The sequence below is a fragment of the Hyperolius riggenbachi genome, chromosome 10 (genome assembly GCF_040937935.1).
Source record: "Hyperolius riggenbachi isolate aHypRig1 chromosome 10, aHypRig1.pri, whole genome shotgun sequence".
Taxonomy (NCBI): Eukaryota; Metazoa; Chordata; class Amphibia; order Anura; family Hyperoliidae; genus Hyperolius; species Hyperolius riggenbachi.
This window is the reverse complement of record NC_090655.1, coordinates 44,142,723-44,163,427: the sequence shown is the minus strand read 5'-3', so window position 1 is coordinate 44,163,427 and position 20,705 is coordinate 44,142,723. Positions and strand designations below refer to the sequence as shown.

The following is a 20,705-nucleotide window of genomic DNA, read 5'->3' as shown; positions in this document are numbered from 1 at the left end:
ATGGCCTTGTCTCAATGACACATTAATTGAAGTATGCCAGGGCTAGAATATATGAACTATTGACACTTTTTATCTCTTTCCTGCTCTTAGAAGCCATTTACTGCCACAAAAGTGGTTTATGGCTGTAATTCCTTATCAGTGAGGGTTACGCTAGAGTCCTACCTGGTCCCGACCCGGCCAGGAACTGCCACTTACATACCTGATTTTTAACTGTTGCAGGCAGAGAAAGAAAAAAAGGAACACAGCCTAGTTATTTGTGTGCTAGGCACTATACATACCCGTGTCTATCTCATCATGTCACCTCGTGAGTCCTTTAAGTCCAAAGCCCATGTACGCTAGCCCCTATAGAGCTCCAGTGCAATTATACATAAAGAGAGACTGCAAGTTCTTTATGAAGGCAGATTAAAGGTGAATTCCAATTAATACTTCAAAACTCTAAGAAAAACAATAACTCATGGCTAAGTAAGTAAAATACCTCAAGTCTTTCTACAAGAATAAAATATGGAGGCCTATTTATAAAAAGTTTACAAATTATTTATCGCCATAGAGAAGGCATCACCCCCCCCCCCCCCCCTCCTTTCCCCCTTGAAACCAATTTTTTTATGTATTTATTTATATTTTTCCTACTTTTTGGATACCATGCTGAAGACCTTGTTGTAGAGCTGATAGTCCTTTGCCAGACCAGTTTGTGTACTCACCAAGCCTCTGCTATGCCCACTTATGTACCCAGCAATCAGCCACTAGCCCCATTTTTTGTTACCCGCTGATCCTCTGCTATGCCCATTTATGTACCCATTGATCCTTTTTTAGGCTGATTCATGTGCCTGCTAATATTCATGCACTAACCACTAATCCCTTGCTATCATCATTCAAGTAACTGCTGAATCGCTACGTGACCCTTACATGTACTTACCTTAGCCTGCTATTCATGTACACATTGATCATTTGTTAGGCCCGTCTATGTACTCACTGATCCTCTGCTAGGCCATTCATATACCCACTGATCCTCTGGGAATAACTGATGGTCAGCAAGAACATGAACAGGAATAGCATTCACGGATCTGCTAATCCTCTGCTAGGCTTATTCATGTACCCACTGATTCTCTGCTGGCCTTATTCATGTACCCACTAATCCTCTGTTAGGCCTATTCATGTACCCACTGATATTCTGCTGGCCTTATTCATGTATCCACTGATCAACCATTATTCCCATTCATTTACTCACTGATCCTCTGTTAGGCCCATTCATGTACTCACTGAACCTCTGTTAGGCCCATTTATGTACTCACTGATCCTCTGTTAAGCCTATTCATGTACTCACTGATCCTCTGTTAGGCCCATTCATGTACTCACTGATCCTCTGTTAGGCCCATTCATGTACTCACTGATCCTCTGTTAGGCCCATTCATGTACTCACTGATCTTCTGTTAGGCCCATTCATGTACTCACTGATTCTCTGTTAGACCCATTCATGTACTCACTGATCCTCTGTTAAACCCATTCATGTACTCACTGATCTTCTGTTAGGCCCATTCATGCACCACCTGACCCTCTACAAAATCCATTCATGTACCCACCAACCTTCTGCTAGCTTTATTCATGTACCTGCTGAACCTCTGCTTTTCCACTCATGAACTCACTGATCCTTTACTAGGCCCTTTCATGTACTCACTGATCCTCTGCTAGGCCCATTCGTATACCCACTGATCCTCTGCTAGGCCCATTCATATACCCACTGATCCTCTGCTAGGCCCATTCATGTACTACCTGGACACTCTGCTAGGCCCATTCATGATCCCATCAATTCTCTACTAGGCCCCTTAATGTACCTGTTGATCTTCTGCTTGGTCCATTCATGTACCACCTTCTCCTCTACAAGGACCGTTCATGTTCATGCAGATCCTCTGCCAGGCCCATTCATTTACATGGTGATCCTTTGCTTGGCCCATTCATTTATATGCTTTCCCCTGCTAGACCCATTCATGTTCATCCTCATCCTCTGTTAGCCATAGGGCCGGATTTAGGCCAAGACCACATAGGCCATGGCCTAGGGCGCCACAAGAGCAAGGGCACCAAAGCAGCAGGCTAAACTGGTGCAGCATTTGCAGGCTTGCAAATGCTGCAGTGCAGGGAGATCAGGCGAGTGCCTGACCGCGGTACTCTGCTGCTAGCCGCCTGTGCAGCAGCCACCCTGCTCTCTCTGCGCGTTGGCGTTGTGGCCGACAGCTATGAGCTTGGGCAGCATTGCAGCATTACAAGCGGAAGATGTGGAATAGCAGCTGCTAGTCGCTCACATCTCCGCTCGCCTTCAGCATAGAAGCTTCCTCTTCCCGTCTGATTCGCTGGTAACATGCTGGTGAGTCACAAGTGAGAGATGCGGGTGGGAGGGACAGATGTAGAGCAGCGGCTGATGGAGCAGAGGCGACGAGGAATCTTCTGCACTGGAGATGAGCAGAGAGGTGACACTGATGGCTACTGTGGTGTGGAGACGAGCTGGCTAACTATACTGAAAGGTGGGAGTGGGAAAGGGAGGGATTAAGGTAGTCATTTAGCTACCTATACTTGAGGGGGAGGAGTCATCAGGCTACCTATACTAGAGGGAAAGTGAGAGGGGTCATCTGGCTACCTATACTTGAGGGGGAGGAGTCATCAGGCTACTAGAGGGAAAGGGGGAGGGGTCATCTGGCTACCTATACTGCCAGAGGTCACACTGGTGACAGTGGCTTTGGGCAGTAAGTACACATCCGGCCCTGGCTAGCCATACTTGTGTATCCTCTGTCAGGCCCATATTTTCACTGCCCATTCACTTCTCATTGACTTGCATAGATGAACATCTACGCCCCTGGAGCAATAAGTGGTTAAGCACTTGGTTTGTACATAATAGGAATGAGACAAACGCTTCCTATAAATTTGCAGTGTGGCAATGAGACATTGTCCAGACCCCTTTGTTCTACAGACTCAGTTATGAGCTACAAACTTAACATCCTTTGTAAACACTTGACAAAAAGAGGAAAGGGGAAAGATCACATTGTATCTACATTGTGATCTTTCCTCTTTCTTCTTTTTGTCAAGTGTTTACAAATGATGTTAAGTTGTATCTTTTTAATGGGTTATTCCATCCCAAACTGATATTTCAGGATCCCGATACTGAATGCTGAAGAAAGGAACAGCTTCTCCTGTCTGTTGAGTTCCCAGCTCCTCACATGCTGCACCCATTTCCTGGTGCCCTTCTCCCCATGCTGGGTTCTGATATCCGGTTCTCTCAGGTAGGCCCACACCATGCAATGAAAAGATCCAATTTTACACCAATTACATAAAAAACGATTCATTGTACAGAAAAATTGAAAACAAATTGAAAGGTTTTCTTTCTATTTGAGTGAGAAATCTGATCGACTTTCCCATTTTTTTATATAAGTTGATCGGGAGTGGGGGATTTTCAATCATTCTTTTCATAACTGGATAAAAGTTGAACACGTGCGCCTCCGATATATTGGTCAGATTTTTCAAATACAGAAAAATTGTTTGTAAAGATGGCCACACACAATACAATAAGAAGATCAGATTTTCCAGCAATTCAATAAAACGATAATTTTAAAAGAAGCTTTTTTTTTTTTTTTTTTTTTTTTTTTTACTTGATTCAAGTGAAAATTTGATTTTTCGGGAGTGGTAGAAATTTCTGATAAATTTTTTGCAAGATTGTATGGGGCTTGATTCACAAAACGGTGCTAACTGTTAGCACGCTGTGAAAAGTGCACGAAATTTCACGTGACAACGGTTATCGCGTGCAAAAAAATTGCATTCGCGCGTTAACGGGCGTGTTCACGCAATGAATTCACTTTCTCGCCAACGCGAACTTTAATGCGTGAAAAGCCGTGCTAACAGTTAGCACTGTTTTGTGAATCAAGCCCGTGGTGTGTGTGGTAGATTGACAATTTTGTAATGTAGAGACGTAAGTAATTTTCCGGTTTTCAATCATTTTTTTCAGAATTGGGGAAAGATTGAACACACCCGTGTGTTACATCGGTCAGATTTTTCAAATGTTACAATCAATCAGAAAAATGTATTGTAAATCTTGAACTAAAAAGAAATGTAAAAAATTGTATCACCTTTACCATGATCAACCCATATAAAAAAAATTAGAAATCTGATCAGATTTCCTGCTCGAATAAAAAAAAAAAAAAGCTTTCGATTTTTCTGTACAACTGATCGTTTTTTTGCCAATTGCCGTAAAATCATATCATTTTATTGTATCGTGTTTGGCCACCTTTAGACATATGAGAGTTCAGCGGTTCACTTTAGACAGCTGAAACGGGATGTTGATTTGAATGGAATAACCCACATTATGCGCCTATTAGCTCCACCCCCCTTTATATATCCATTCTACAGTGACAGCTGCAAGGAGTTGAATTTTTATTAAATGTACGGATGAGTGAGCAGTGCTGAGCCTGTCACACCTAACTCCCCTCAGCCTAACCTCATTCACTACAATGGCAGCCCGCAGAATGCTTGGAGACAGATAAACAGAGTAGGCCAAAAACAACGAAACAAAACTCTTTATGTCCATTGCTAAATTACAGGTGTGCTTTAATTCAGTTGCTGTTGTTCAAGAGCATCTCTGATGAAAGAAATGAAAAAAAAAATTAAAAAACTTGTTAAACTCACAACAAACCCAGCTGTCATAAATTTGTGGCACTCTGATAAGCAAATTTTATTGTTCACATGGAAGTTTCTTAGTGTTGGTCACATGATAAAATCCAGGATCCCGCTGAGCCACATTGGCCGGTGCAAAGAGAGGTGTGGTGGACCTGCTGTTCACCTCCCAATCAGAAGGCGAGGGGGGGGGGGGGGGTGTGTGGCTGGTTTCCCACTAGTTGAGTGGGTGCAGCCAGTGGGGGTGGGCGGAGTTTAGACAGGGCAGCTGTCTCAGTCTGCTCTGTACAGCCACCTCGTCTTTGGGGAACTCTATACTGGGAACCCTGTTGCTTCTCCCACCAAAATTAAGGTGTTTAGGAGGCTCTGTAAAATATATTAGACTATTCCCATTACTGTAGTGGGGGGAGGAGAGGAGGGGATAGGATAAAGGTGCCCATACACTCGTCAGATTGGCAACAGATAGATAAGAAATGCATCTGATGATCTATCTGATGCGTTTTTAGAACATTTTTTACCAGGATAGAATTCCAATAGATTTCAGTTTGAAATCTATTGGAATTCTATCTGATGGAATTTTTTTGCCATCAGATTTCCATTAAGGCCAATGCAAACTGATAAGCAATCTCATCAGATCGACCTAAATTTTCCATCCTGCCAGCTCGATGGAAATCCATCGAAATCGATCGAAATCGGCCATCGATCGGTCGATTGGCCAACCGATTTGCAAACGATCAATCGATCGACCGATCGGGATCGATCGGTCGGCCAGAAAATCGGCTGAGTGTATGGGCCCCTTTAAACATGTCTGTTGAACCTGTGCTTTGAGTGTTTGACAGGTGTTTCCAAAGACTTTCATTGCTAGATTAACGCCAGTTAACAGTCAAAAAGTTTTTTTTTAAATGAGCAGCCTTGGCAGATGCTACCCCTGAATGCCATTGCCCATTAAAAATTATGCAGTCATGCAAGTCAATGATCAACGCAGCAAGTGTGCACAATGGAAGCACAGTGTGACGCAGAATGCATGGGTGGACTGTTGGGAATCCCAGCCAGCCACTTCCTGCCCAGCAGGGAGTACGTCACTAGCCTGGGGGGCGGGCCTATGCATATGACCCTGTCGCCACACCATAATATTAGGTGTACAACCAGCCTAAATCTGGATGGTTTTAATCGAAAATAAAATTGTTTGCTAAAAACCACACCATTGGAATATATGGGGGTTTGTTCGCTAAAAAGTGACACCTTTAGAATATATAGGAATTTCACACATTGGCGTTGATTTGCCTGCACAGTGCTTAGAAATACACCTGCTTCAAACATCCGACTGGACCAGTTTCATGGCTTATATGTTATAAACAAAGGGTGAGGGAAGCTTGCAGAGTCCCCTCTAGGTTGCCAAGGTTGATCGCAGAAGTGAATTTAACAAGTTTTTTCTATACAAAGGTGCATTACAGTAATCCTAAAGACCAAGTACAAACATAATCCAAACATTTCTCTGGTAACTGTGATCTTGATAGATTATGGACTTTGGTTAGAATTGTTTTTTTTTGTCTATTTGAAGCAATTGTTTTAATGCAGGGGTGTAACTACGACTCAAAGACCCCATAGCCAAATTTTAGTGGCACCCAAACTTGCTTATGTCCTTTGTCAGTCCTCTGGGTGCAACTAGCCCTGTGGGGTTACAACTTAATAGCCCTGATCCTTACCTTAAAGGAAACCAAAGATGGTTCCCTAGCCCTTATTCATATTTACCTGGGGTTTCCTCCAGCTCCATGAGCACTGGGGCTTTCCTCGTTGTCCCCCTTGGCCCTTCAATTCTGCCGCTATATCTCCCAATAATCCGGGCAGCTCGGCTGCGCATGCACCCCACGTCACGTTCCCTTCCCCTGGAGCACTGTGCAGATGCAGAACACTCCAGGGGATGGGAGCGTGGCAGGGGTGGGCACGGCCGAGCCATGGTGCTCATGGGACTGGAGGAAGCCCTCAGGTAAGTTTAAATAATGGCCAATGTACCATCTCTGGTACACTTTAACCCTTACCATCAACTGTAAGACCATTAACCCTTTTCTTACATTTTGATGGAAACTTAGGTCTGAATTTGCTAAGGTATTTCCAAGGATGGTTAAGTATGTCCAGTGGGGATATCATAAGTGACCCAGATTCATTAAAAACGATCTATTAGGTTTTTAGGACTTATGCCTGGTACACACGATGCAATTTTCTGCCAGACTGATGGTGAAATCGATTACTTCTGACAGGTCTGATCTGAATTCAAATCATTTTTCTGATCAATTTTGTAAAGAAATCATCGTAAAATTGAAATGTCGGAAATAATTGATTAGACCATCAGTCTGATGGCAAATTGCATCGTGTGTACCATTACTCTCCTCACCTGGATCATATCAGATTATATAAAAGGCTGCTGAGAGGCAAATGAAGTTGCGATTGCGTGATTAGCGCCGCCCCATGGGCCACCATGACAAGAGGACCGCTAGAGCTTTTTTCTGTAAAAAAAACTGTCTGTGTGGACCCCTGCATGAAACTGCAGTTTGTAAGTCTAATTTATTGCGTACGTATTAATACGCCACCCCATCGTTTGAGCGCAGGGTGAGCTGAAGGACAGCTCCCCCTGCTGCCGCTGAAATTCCAGGCGGTGTAAAATAATAATCCCCCACTGAGCCGTAACAAATGGGTGGGGCGCAGCCAGTGAACACTGAAAAAACTGCTTTGTAATTTATTAACCTTTCAGCTACCCTCACCGTGTTCTAGAATCAGAATCTTTTATTTTGCCAAGCATGACTGGGTCGTGCCCGGAATTGGTTTTGGCAGGTACAGTGCTAGTGTGAAACAGGGCCTACAATACAAACAATAATAAGAAATACAGCAGTTAAATGTAACAAAACATCGAGTTGACCGCTAATTTTGTACAGTGTGAGGAGAGTCCATAGAGTTCAAAGAGTTGACCGCTAAGGGCAAGAAGCTGTTCCTGTGTCTTGTGGTCCCGGTGTAGATGGACCGGAAATTCTGGCCCGAGGGAAGCTGGCTGAAGAAGCGGAAGCCTGGGTGAGATGGGTCCTTGATGTTCCAGTGTGACCTGGACAAGACTTGCAAGCAGGGGCCTAAAAGTAGCCCCCATGATCTCCCCATAACGGGTTCAGTACATCGATGCAGTGTGGCAGTGGATTGTTATACATTTTCCCATGTTATACATGTTCCCAGCCTTAGGACATGTCCTCTTCACTCCAACTCCTCAATGCACTGTGCAACCAATCACCTTGTGGCTCCAGTCTGAGCCAAGTAGTGGTTGGCTGCATGGCAAGACGATGAGTTGGAGTAAAGAGCAGGTCATGCCTCTGGGAGCAGATCGTGTACGACGCTTCGCTTCTGCTCTGCATTAATTATGTACAGGACTGGGCTCTCCATGATTGATGGAATACTGGAGGGGGGCCAGGCCAACAGATCTCTGCATTTGGAGCCGGTGCTGTTAGGCTATGTACCTGCTTGCAAGCTTTTACCACCTAATAAGAGACAATTTTTTTTAAATCTTATTCAAGTTTGCTGGATAATTTCTGACATCCCCACTGGAGATTCTTGGAGATCTGTGGAAATACCTTAGTAAATATGGGCCTCAGCGTTAGAGTTCTCTTAGGGTAAGGAAGGGCTAAGCTTAGAGTCAGCGGATGTTTTTAGTGTGATGGGGAGGAGCACCGAAAACCCTGAGCCACAAAGCAGTGACCCTGGTTGCTATAGCGATAGTTACACTCCTGCCTACAGCTCATATTATACATTTTTAATTAAAGGAGGACTCCAGGAAATTCACCTGGGGCCCTATAAATATAATTGTAATTTACATTTATCTAAAAAAAATTGCAGGGATCACAAGATTGCCACACCAAAGCTTTTCCATTTCCTCCTATGGAACGCCATGCTTTGCAGCCATCAGAACTGACAGGCTTACTGATGCTGAGTTTGCAGGGGCGTTGCCACAAGTATAGTCCACTTAAAGCAAACAGAGATGAAATTGACTAGAAGCTGCTGCAGTTCAAAAGGCCACATGGCCCCAGCTGCTTCGTGAAACCTGTCCTGCTCAGCGCTCAAATCGATCCATCCCTAATTGATTAATTTTAGAGACTGCAGAGATGGTGGCTCCACCGGTAGCAATGAGTTATTCTTGTGAGAGACATAATATTTTTAGGAGGTGTAAATTACAATAATAGCTATGTGGCCCTCAGTAGCCCAGGTTAATTGATCAGAGTCCTTCTTCCAAGAGAACCAGTGAATATGGTTCTCACCTGGTCCTGCCAAGGCTCCAGTGCTGGAAACTGGCGGAAACGGGCCTCTAGGTATCTGCAACCAACTGCATGTGTGCATGCGGGAGGGGTCACATGATCGCATGACCTTGTATGCCATGGTTAGTTGTGTTCACATCACACAGAAGCAGGATGGTGTCACAGAGAGGCTTTTGTTGCCGTTACAGGCCCAAACCTTTTGTGGAGCAGCACTTTTCCTGCCAAAAAGTGCGACTAAAAGCAAAAAGGTAAATGGCTTATTCTGAGAGCTTATTTATGACTGAAGTTCTGGGATTTATTTAGAAGGTCTCTTTTTCAAGGAGGCACTCGGTGAAAAAAATGAAAGACTGGTTGTCACCCTCAGCTTGTTTTCTTGCATTGCTAGAAGTGAAAGTTGGTCTTATCTAAAACCAGCTGAGATGCTTCAGTTGTTCTGGGACCGGCTGCTGTACACCTTCATTGGATTGGGTAATGCAGGACTTCCCATAACAGCTAACCTGTCTCCTTATTGGCTGGTCTCAGATAAGAGATCAGACTCACACAGCACCTAGCTCTTGAAAATGTAATTGTGTCAAAAATGTTTTGGGAGTTATTATTATTATTATTTAGTATTTATATAGCGCGTTGATGAAGATTTGGAATCAAAAAATGTTCCTAATGTTTTGAAGGACCTCTTGAAAGAGTAACTAACTGTACTGATATCTGGGGAGCTTCAAAACATCCCATTAGCACCGATATTCTTTTTATTATAACAATATCAAACAAACAATAAAGTGGATACCAGTGTTAGTTGTGTTGGATATATTTTGCAGGTTGTGTTGTTTTCACTGTTGTTATGCTTTGCCTGGATAACTGCACAGTATCACTTCAAATGGAGCACATTTATTATTAATATTTATTGTATTTATAAAGCGTCAACATATTAGGCAACGCTGGAAAATAAATAGGGAAACATACAATGTAAACAAGGGGTGACAGACAGAGAGGTAGCACAGAGTTACACAACACAGCACAAGGTTATACATGCAATCAGGGTATAATATGCATGATCATGCAAGTCAAGTGCGAGTCAGTCAAAGGGAAGGGTGTCATTGGTGGGGTGACGAGATCAAGAAGACACACGGGGGGACCCTGCTAACAGATTACAATCTAAAGGGGAAGGACACATTAGGTAGGGCTGCAGAAAGTTTAGGTGCGGTAGAGGGGGGTGGGGAGGCCATTTTAACCCTCCTGGCGGTAACCCCGACCTACACTCGGGGTAGCCGCCGAAAAGGATTTCTCTGCCCCAGGAGATTTTTTTTAAATAAAAATAGTTTTATCCGTTGTAGCTAGCAGTTCGCTAGCTACCATTGACCCCCAAGTCCCTCCGCTCTCTACCAATCCCCCCCGATCGGCGCTGTTATACGTACCCCCCAGGGATCCCGCGATGGCGCAGCCTCTCCAATCAACGCCAGGCTTCGCTATGGGGAGGATCAGGATTGCTCATGACGTTGATGACGTCAGACGTCATGTCCGATCGTCGCCATAGCAACGACTGAAGCACATTAGGGAGGCTGCGGCTCTCGATCGGGGAGATCAGAAGGGTGCGGGGGGGCTTGGTGAACAATGGTAGCTAACCTAGTGCTAGCTTTAACAGATAAAACAAATTTAATTTAAAAAATCCCTCTCGCGGACGCAGCCTCAGAAACTGCGCCAGGAGGGTTAAAGAGATGCATTTTGAGAGCTTGCTTGAAGGTGGTTGAAGGAGGGGGTGAGTCTAAGGGGGTGGGGGGTGAGAGCTCCATAGGGTGGGGTGGCTCTTGAGAAGTCCGGTAGGCATGCATGGGAGTGAGAATGGCACGGGGCGGTCAGGTGGAGATCGCTGGAGGACATCTACGTAGTATTAAATTCACATCCAACCAAACCCGAACAAGGCAATGTCTATAGGTAGCCATACATCTGGTGATAATGGGCAAATTCGACAAAGAGACAGATGGAATCTGATTAGAGAGAGATCTGCTGGCTGCCCACACACCGCAGGCCAATTCCCAGTCAATTTCAGCACCACCACAGCCAGCATTCTATCTCGCCATAACTGCAAAAAAGAAAAAAAAAGAACCACTAGTCTTTTCCATGTAAAATGCTCATTCTAGTTTAAATAAATGGAGCAGTAACAGAACGTGGATCTCTACCAATGTCCCTTATATCTTGTGGATCAAGAAAAAGCAACAACTTTGCACCCTGGGTTACAATTTCTCTTTAATTTTAAAGTAGATTTGAACTGGTAGGACCATTGAGGGAGCCTCTTAAACCACCATTCACAGGACAACTGAATAAATAAACCAATTTTTAGGTTCTCGGATGTTTAAAGGTCTGCACAGTACCACTTCTCCAGTGTAGACTCACAGCCCCATCTCTGCTTTATAAATGGTTGATTTGCCTAGCTTTTGTTCATATTGTTTACACGGTATATGGCTTTGTTGGTCGGTATGAATGAGGACTGCACCTGCACAGCACTGATGATCTTGCACTGCATGCCGCTAAAGGTCTTGGTTTTCACCACCTCGTAATGTAATCCCACTAGAGGCAACGTATCACTTCTCGGCCCTTGCATTGTGGGTTCACTTCTAATTTGTGTTTTTAATGTGTGTGATCTACAGTTCCAGTTCTTGTGCATGTACAACCTCATACTCTAGTGGCAAAAGGATGGAGGGGTGCCCAATAAAAAAACAAAAAAAACAAAAACAGTTTAAATATTATGTGGCTTACTTTACTAAAGGACAATAATACAGGAAAAAAAGTATAATTTATTGTACACTTAAAGGAGGATGCATTTTTGTGGGTGTACCCCACTTCCTCAGGTCATTATCGGGTGTGGAGGTGAGCAATACGGGCTTAGAGCGCTGTTATTTCCCCCTCATAGGGGGATTCCTTTGTTTATCCCCACAGGAATCGGGTGGCACCAGGGGCTGAGCCCATGAACTGGGCGCCACAATAGCACTTAGGGCCCATTTCCACTTGCAAAGTGATGCGAGTGCGGCTACCTAGCCGCATCGCGTCTCTTCCGCTTGCAGTCGCATCACTTCTGCATCTCCCGATCCCAGGCAGATGCGGCCATGCTGCAGATTTTTGGATCGCTCCGCATAACCAGCACGCAGTGGAAACCGTTTCATTGCTGTGCATCGGTTACAGTTCAGCCGTGGTGCGATGCGGGTATGTAGCCACATCGCACCGCGTACAGTGGAAACGGGCCCTAATGCTATAGTGTGCACCCTGCGCAAGCATAATTTGGGGATCCAGCAATCGCTAGACCCTGAATTACTCCTCCCTCTGAGTTTCTATGACTTGGAGGGGGAATAGTATTTAATGCCACCGGAGATTTACGTGCCAGCAGGGTGAGCCGTTATTTGGTTTACACGGCGCCCAGCTCACCGGCGGCATACTAATACTGTACATACGTCTGTATATGGGCTATTTTTTCATGTATGTAATAAGCACAATTATTCTTAAAAAACGTTTGTATCTCTGCGTGAAATTGTGGTTGAGTAAGACTAATTTATGAGCGTTTGCTTTTTACTGGGTGTACATGACATGACTTTTATACCGTACATTCTTAATCTGTCAGATATATATAGAACTTGGTTTTCTTATCTGTGTGGACAGCTTCGCAGTAGCTCTTCCTCAGCTCCATCTGTAGCCACAAGAAGACAAATATGCAAAGTTCAGTTCCGTTGGCTCCAGGCTGTTTTTTTGATGTTCTTCTTTTCGCTTTTCCTATAATATATAATGAAGTGTTTTTGATATGCTCGCATCCATCGCATATCTTGCTTCTGGGCATTTGGAGGTTATGTGCTTATTGGTGAGGCCCTCTCTCTGGTCATTTGAAGGGTGACTTCTTTTTGAGGATTGATTGTTCATAAGCTAAACCTCCTGGTTTCTTCCATCTCTTGGTAAACCTACGGAGGCTTTCTACTCCTGGCTTCCAAGAACCAACAATGATCCATGGATGTTGTGAGAAGAGCCCCATATTATCTCCGTTAGGAGTTTAATTTCTGATTGTGTGGTGCAGCGGTAGTGGTAAGACTGGTTTCCGGCTATTCCAGTGGGGAGATGTCACCAGCAGAACCCCTAAATGATATAGGAAGCCATAGGGGGAGTCAGTTGCTAGGAGACACCTCTGTGTTTTATATGCTTCATTACATCATCACCTACGCACGCTTAGTGACATCACTAAACTAAAACTAAGCCTGTATCCAGATTTATCCGTACCCCCACCCACTAAGTAACCCAAGGGTGACACCTCCCCAGAACCTTTCCATATACTCACCGGGGTTCAAAATTGTTTGAGCAATGACGTCATGCTGGTACTTCCATCTAAGTTCTTGTTGGATTCTTCTTCTGGCCTACCACTGTGACATCTGGAAAGGGCCACGGCATTCACACCACTCACTCACTCACTCACTCACTCACTCACTCACTCACTACCTTCATTGTTGATTAGAGGACATGCATGGCTGTTAAAATGGGGGTAGTTTTGTCAATGGGACAGGGTGGGGGGACAGTGGTGTGACCAATGCATGTGTTCTTGGGATCTGGTTGGAGGATGGAAGCGTTAAAGAAGGTTGGAGTGACCTTGTTGGGTGGTGGCATCAAATTGTCCCTGAAGTTGAAGAGATGGTGGTGTTGCAGTGTAGTGGTGTTTAGGGGGTGAGTGAACACATGTTAATTAGTGGTTGGTCGCAGGGCTTAGTAAAAATAAATCAAATATAAATAAATAAAAATAAAAATCCTGGAAATAGGTTTAATATAATGTCAATAGAGAGCAGGGCGGACGACAAAGCAGGAGCTGTAAGGAGGAGAATAAGAGATGATTTAGCAGGCCGGATCTATGGCTGACAAATCAGAACCAACGTACAAGTGCTAAATTCTTAGCAGAGGAAGCCGCAAACAGCCATCAATAACCATCTAGCATGTGTGTGAAACCTCAGAGACCCCTCCTTAACACATGCAGTAAACCCACATTGCCAAGGGAATAAACACCCCCCAAGTTTTCTGACCTGTCAGACTTTTGGTTGCCCCAGAATCAGCACCCCCCCCCCCCCCTGCTCACATATTGCCCCCCTGTCTGTCCCTTATGGTAGGAGCAGTGGGACTCTTACACCCCCAGCCGTTGTATTAGTATTCTCACAGAATACATCACCTTGGTATTACACTCCAATATTGGCAGCTTGGCATTTGGCAATTACTTTGACGTCGTACAGCTTACGGCTCGTGCATCAAACTGTCACAGGATGAAAAAGAGTCGGAAATTGAGAGTGTCGGTCGATGTCCAAGATTCATTTATAGGTTTACCTCCAACGTCCTTGTTCTGACGCATAATTTTTATTATCTTTTTGTCCCTTTTTTTTTTTTTTAAAGATGGAGTAGCTGTGTCATTTCTCGTATAGCAACATGTATGAGAGACATCCCTCGTGTCACAACTCACAGACTCTCTCTGTGGACTCCAGTTAGGATTGTCTCCAATCCAATTATGTGATCGTCCACATTCCTACCAGCACCAATGTTGCACATAGAATAGGATGAATAACACAGTGTGATGAGGTGGGTAGAGGATGGGTGTTTATTGAGGATAAAACAATCTGGAATGAGATGGACAAAACCTTTTTGCTATGGCAGGGAGCAAGGGTGTAGCAATAGCCATAGCAGCCACTATGGGGTCCTGGAGCAGAGGGGGCCCAGGTAGTACTTGATGTATTCACTAATTACTTTCTTGCGTCCACCCTCTACCTTTGTCTCAGTGCCCATGGACTGTGTGTAGTGTAGATTGCACGGGAATGTAAATTGCCCAATCAACCTATATCCATAGCGTAGGTACAGGTTGCATTGCTCGAGAGTACCTACATCTAAGGGTCCCATGACAGTTTTGCTATGGGGCCCCATAATCTCTAGCTACGCTACTGGCAGGGACAGTGCAACAACCACGAAATCTTGTATAACACAATATGTTATTATTATGAAGAAGTCGGCGCAGATCAAAGAGGAATAAATACAATCAATTAAACTTCACCACGATGATATTCCAACCAGTGGTGCTCAGCGAGATTTTGGATATCCGAAATACCCAGATAATCCGAACTTTTTTCACTATCCGAACTTTGAATAGCAATTCGGATATTATTTAAAATCCGAATAGACTATCCGAGCAAACTCGGATTTCCCATCTGAAATCCGAAATCCGGGCGAATAGTTAGTTCAGATATCCGAGCAGAAGCTAAAATCACCTTCAATGGCAAAAATCCCTTTCGAAGGCATCCAGGCCTAGAGAGAGAGAGAGCGAGAGAGAGAGACCTCCGAAAGGGATTTTGGCCATTTGAAGACACTTTTGGACGCATTTTAAGCCATTTTCAGGTCACCAGTTTTCTATCCGGATATCAGAATCCGGCTGGATACTTAGGTCTTATATCCGATTCGGATCCGGATTGGAACATTTTAAACTCGGATATCCTATCCTGATCCAAATTAGATCCAGATAGTGAAAAATGGTATCCAAGCAGCACTGATTCCAACCTCACATGGCCTCGTGGCCAACCATCTCCAGAAAAGAGTAAGAGGTGCTTACCAGCTGCCAACAACCCACATTATAAGGTTGTATGTCTCGCATTCAGTGGCAATCCTAACAAACCTCGAGCAGATATGGATCCAAACTTTCACCACTCCCTCACTCCAATATATGGTATGGAATCCAGAAAGGCCAATATATAAACACAACAAAAAACGGCAACTCTAAGTGTAAACCGTTTATTGTAAAAACAATCGGTATAGGCTGTAAAAAACAAGATAAAAATAAAGACCCAGGAACTAAGAACCCCTAATAAAAACGTGCGTCATCAGTGGAATCCCTGATGACGCCAGATTGTGAAAGCGGTCGGAAAGAAGACAGGCGGCACCTTTAATTTCTTATTGGCTGTGGACCAGCTTACATGCTCAAGTTTTTATGCTGCACTTGTTATCTGGGGAACCAGATGGCAGCACTTGATACACAGGGGACATGATGACGGTTTTTGGTACATGTAGGGACTGTAATGGTTGTACTTGTTCTACATGGGGTGTGATGGCCGTATTTGTTACATGGGGGCATTATGGCTGCACCTGTTATACGGGGCTTTCTGAAAAGTAAATAAATATGGCAGCCTCCATATTCCTCCCACTTCAGGTGTCCTTTAAAGCTGTATTATCATTGTTCCTTCCACAGTTTGTATTGAATAAGTCCATAAATGTTATCCTTGGGTTCATGCCAGGTCTCCTTCTAGCAGTTGCCATCTTATGTGCTTCAGTTCTAAATAAAATTATAATACTAATAACATAATCTAATGCCGAATGTATTTGGTCCCTGTTGTTTTACCGTAAGCGCATCCGATGGCTCCTTCTGCAGGAGATTCTGTCCTCTCGTCTCTCAGCCCTCCTAGTGCTTTCAGTGTAGATGTTTATCTATGTAAATTTGCTCCTTCCATTTTCCGTTGACATTTGTTATGAGTGCCGGTGGCAGGAATATGTAAATGTCACGTTAAGACAAATCGTCTTGAATCTTTGACACCGATTCTGTAATTAAGACTATGTGGAACCTATTATGCCACATCGTTGCAGTCAGGAATGAAATTGTTGGCTTCCTTCTTGGTTTCTACCTCCAGCTTTGGTGAGATAGAAAACATATTGATTCCTGGATTATCACACAGCAGTGACATATTTCACAGCACATCACAGACTGCAAGGGGCCATTTATGTCTCATTGTGTCTCTGAAGGAACTGAGAGATCAATGAGCCTGTCTAAAAAAAGGAGCAAACGAAAAAAGTATTCAATCCTCCACTCATCTGACTATAAATGTACAATTTTTATTGATCAACTGGGTGTAAAAACAACCCTAAAGATACCCAACCCTTAAAAACAATGCATTTTGCAATTTAGAGAGTTATCTCTGTCATTCCAGATATACATGCACACACACAGCAATCTGCCCCAATACACTCACATTGGCCGAGCTCGTTGTGATGCAATTTGCATGTGTGTGTGTGATCTCAGTCATTAACCTCCCTGGTGTTCTGAAACATTGCGGCGCACGGCCGCGGGAGGGTTTTTTGAAGGTATTTTTTTAACATGTAGCTAGCCTAGCGCTAGCTACATGCTTCCCCCCTCCCTGCGGCGTCCTCCCGTACCCTCCGATCGCCGCCGGCACTATTACCGTTCTGAACGGGATTTCCTATATAGGCTTTCCCTGTCGCCATGGCGATGATCGCGATGACGTCATGACGTCAGGGGGAGTCCCGATCCACCCTATAGCGCAGCCTGGCGGTGATTGGCCAGGCTGCGCAAGGGGCCTGCGGGGGGGGGGCCTCTTTCGCAGGGGCAGATCGGAGGCGAGCGTCAGCGATCGAAACAAACACGCAGCTAGCAAAGTGCTGGCTGTGTGTTTGAAAAAAAAATTGAGCAAATCGGCCCACCAGGGCCGGAGCGGTGGGCAGCGGCGTTACTGGACGAGCTCAGCTCGTCCGTAACGCTAAGGAGGTTAAGGATCCTATGGAAATAAAGATCACCTTGTTTTCCTCTATACTGTTCAAGAAAGACAAATGCCTCTAATGTTGATACCATAATCAGGACCGGATTTACCATATGGCACAGTAGGCATGTGCCTACAGGCGCCTGATAATGGAAAGGCAGCTCGCTCTCCTCCCTTAGTGCCTCCCTCCCTTATCAGAGCCCTGATGAGAGTGTAAATGAGAGGTTACTCACATTGTTCTTGGCATTCCACTGACCAGATCTCCCTTTAGTCAGGGGCACCTCCAGCTACTTAATACTGAGGTTTCACTAGCTATCTAACACTAAGGGCCACCTGTAGCTACCTACGATCAGCAAAGGAACTACGGGAGAAGTGACATCTGGGCCAGCCAGCACACTTGCAGTGCGGTTTGGCGGGTGTTTGTAGGTTCATGGAGGAGAAAGGCATCATAGGTATCTCTATACTTTATAAACAGATCTGTGAGTCATCATGTGACTGACATTTCCAAAGGGAATTTCTAAGGAAGAGATGCATCAAATGTGAGGGTTGTGCAAGTAATGGTGTAGTGTACAATTTACCTGTACTAGAAATTAAATATCCAGAAGGATGAACTAGGGCTATAAGCTTCGGGAGTCAGGTTCACAGTCTTTTACTCTGACTTGCCTGATGAACCTGGTCAGCAGGTATAGAGTGATCACCCCATCAGAACCGTTTCGGGGCAGATTGGTGCTCTAGGCAAGCGGATCAGCGGATCAGCTGATTTCGGCGCGCGGCTCTGAGAGCCGAGCGCCGAAATTGGGCGCCCCATAGCAGCAATGCTCAGCTGTGCGGGCGCGTAGTAGTAATTCGGGGTTCTGGGGGGGAATAGTATTTAATGCCATCTCGGAGTTTAGCCGCAGCGGTGTGAGCCGTGATTCGGTTCTCACCGTGCAGAACTGAGCGGCGCGAATTATTATGCACCCGTAGACAAGATTCTCATTGTCAGACCTTGACAGTGACTTGACAGAGAAATATTATTGCTTGTTGAAAAGTATAAGTCCGTTTTAAATGATAATCCGAACAAAGATGGGAAAGCAACATGTTTACATCTGTTTTGCGTCACCTGCTCTTTTATCAACACTCCGTATTGTAGTTTGGTAACATGGGAGACCAACAGCTGTCGTTTCTAAAGGTGAAATGTCCCTTTCTTGACGGATTTAGCTTTTCAGCTGCTTAACAGTTTGTAGTCTCCTTTTATTTGTATTTTTGCATTTCATGATGTACCAAATGTTTGTAGTGAGCGGGTGGCAGGTCCGGACTGCAAATAGGCCAGTTTGGCACCCAGGACACAATATCCATAATTTTCAAAAGATTTTTCTAATTTAGATTTGTCAGAGCACAGGAGAATTGCTGCACTACTTGCCTGAGCAGTGTGTTTTACATACTGGTGTATCCCACCCTGAGAAAAAGCACCAGCTTCATCCACTCTCCTGTCTATGCACTTACCAGTGTCCTTATCCACGGAAGGGTCTATCATAGATACTAATTCTCAGGGCTGTGGAGCCGGTTCAAAAATCATCTAACTCCAACACCTGACTCCTCAGTTTATGAAACCACCGACTCTGACTCCAGGTACCCAAAATTGCTCCCACTCCTCGACTCCAACTCTTTAGTCTAATTCCTACCAGGGCTGTGGAGTTGGTGGTTTCATAAACTGAGGAGTCTGGGTCGGATGATTTTTGTACTGACTCTGACTAAAAATGTTTCACCTCCTGGACTTTGACTCCAACTCCACAGCCCTGGTAATTTCATTAAGCTGTATTTATAAGTTGCTGGTGGCTTTTCTTTTTTTTTGGGGGGGGGGGGAGGGGGCGTCCAACCTCTATTGTAGTTGATAGGTCCTCGGAGAAAGTGTTTTTTACCCATGAAAAATGTCATGCTACCTAACGATTTTCCCGCCAATATACAGCAGTTTCGATCACTGTGATCAAATCTGCTGTGAAATCGTCATGCAAACGCCGATGGAACGATCGATTTCTATCTGAAATCAATCGTTCCCGTCAATCCGTCCATGCGGAAGATTTTTCTCGATCGCCCGCCGGCGGGTCGGGAGTGCGCCGATAGTGGCGTTCGAATGCCCAGAGACCGACGCAATACAGCGGAGATACATTACCTGTTCCGGCCGGCGCAACTCCCCCGGTCTCCGCTGTCTTCTCCGCTCCGGGCTCCAGGGCTGCAGCTTCACTGAACTTCCTGTCCTGGCAGGAAGTTTAAACAGTAGAGCAAGCCAGCTGGACCTGAGACCAGCACGGAGAAGAAGACAGCATAGACCGGGGGAGTCGCGCCGGCCAGATCAGGTAATGTATAGCTGGCGGGCAGGCGGCGGCGGCAGTGGCAGCTCCACAGATTGTGATCGGTTTTTATGCTGAAATCGATTCACAATCTGTTTGCAGTAAAGGCAGCCATACAATCCCTCTCTGATCAGATTCAATCAGAGAGGGATCTATCTGTTGGTCGAATCTGATGGCAAATCGACCAGTGTATGGCTACCTTTAGATGTATTATATGTGTGCTGTTTAGGACTGTATTAATCTGACAGTACTGGATGGTTATAGTCTTCATAAATTAACTTGCAGCCTTTGCTGTGTGTTCCTTCCTTTACATTTTATAACATTAAACTTAATTTGCATTTATGGGCTAAACCCAGTCATTTGAGTATCAGTTGGAGCTTTTTGTCGGGGTGTCCCCAATACTAGTACTGGACAATACGTTTTTATTTACGGTTACTACTTTATCCAGTCTTTCTGATCGGTTGGTTCTTATAATATTAAAGATAATCTGTATTGTTAAAATCGCACAAAAGTAAACATACCAGTGTGTTAGGGAACATCTCCTATTACCCTCTGTCACAATTTCGCCGCTCCTCGCCGCATTAAAAGTGGTTAAAAACAGTTTTAAAAAGTTTGTTTATAAACAAACAAAATGGCCACCAAAACAGGAAGTAGGTTGATGTACAGTATGTCCACACATAGAAAAATACATCCATACACAAGCAGGCTGTATACAGCCTTCCTTTTGAATCTCAAGAGATCATTGTGTGTTTCTTTCCCCCTGCAGCTATCTTCCACTGAAGTGTCAGGCTGTTTCTTCCTGCAGAGTGCAGACAGCTCTGCCTGTATGTAATTCCTCAGTATGTGAAAGCCCAGCCAGCTCAGAGGACGATTTATCCAGCTTGTAAAAGAGAAGAGAGAAGCTG

The 20,705-nt window shown here is 44.6% G+C and overlaps 1 protein-coding gene across 6 annotated transcripts in view; it reads left to right on the top strand.

The window, feature by feature from the left end:
* Positions 1-20,705, top strand: part of FAM131B (family with sequence similarity 131 member B) — a 122,258-nt gene that overhangs the window by 20,552 nt on the left and 81,001 nt on the right. For 4 of the 6 annotated variants that reach the window (XM_068258079.1, XM_068258082.1, XM_068258078.1 and 1 more), the window contains exon 3: positions 9,128-9,187. The exons of the other annotated variants lie outside the window; for them this stretch is intronic. In XM_068258079.1, coding sequence (XP_068114180.1) covers positions 9,128-9,187 — 60 coding nt within the window. The remainder of the gene's footprint in view (positions 1-9,127; positions 9,188-20,705) is intronic. 6 annotated transcript variants of the gene reach the window in all.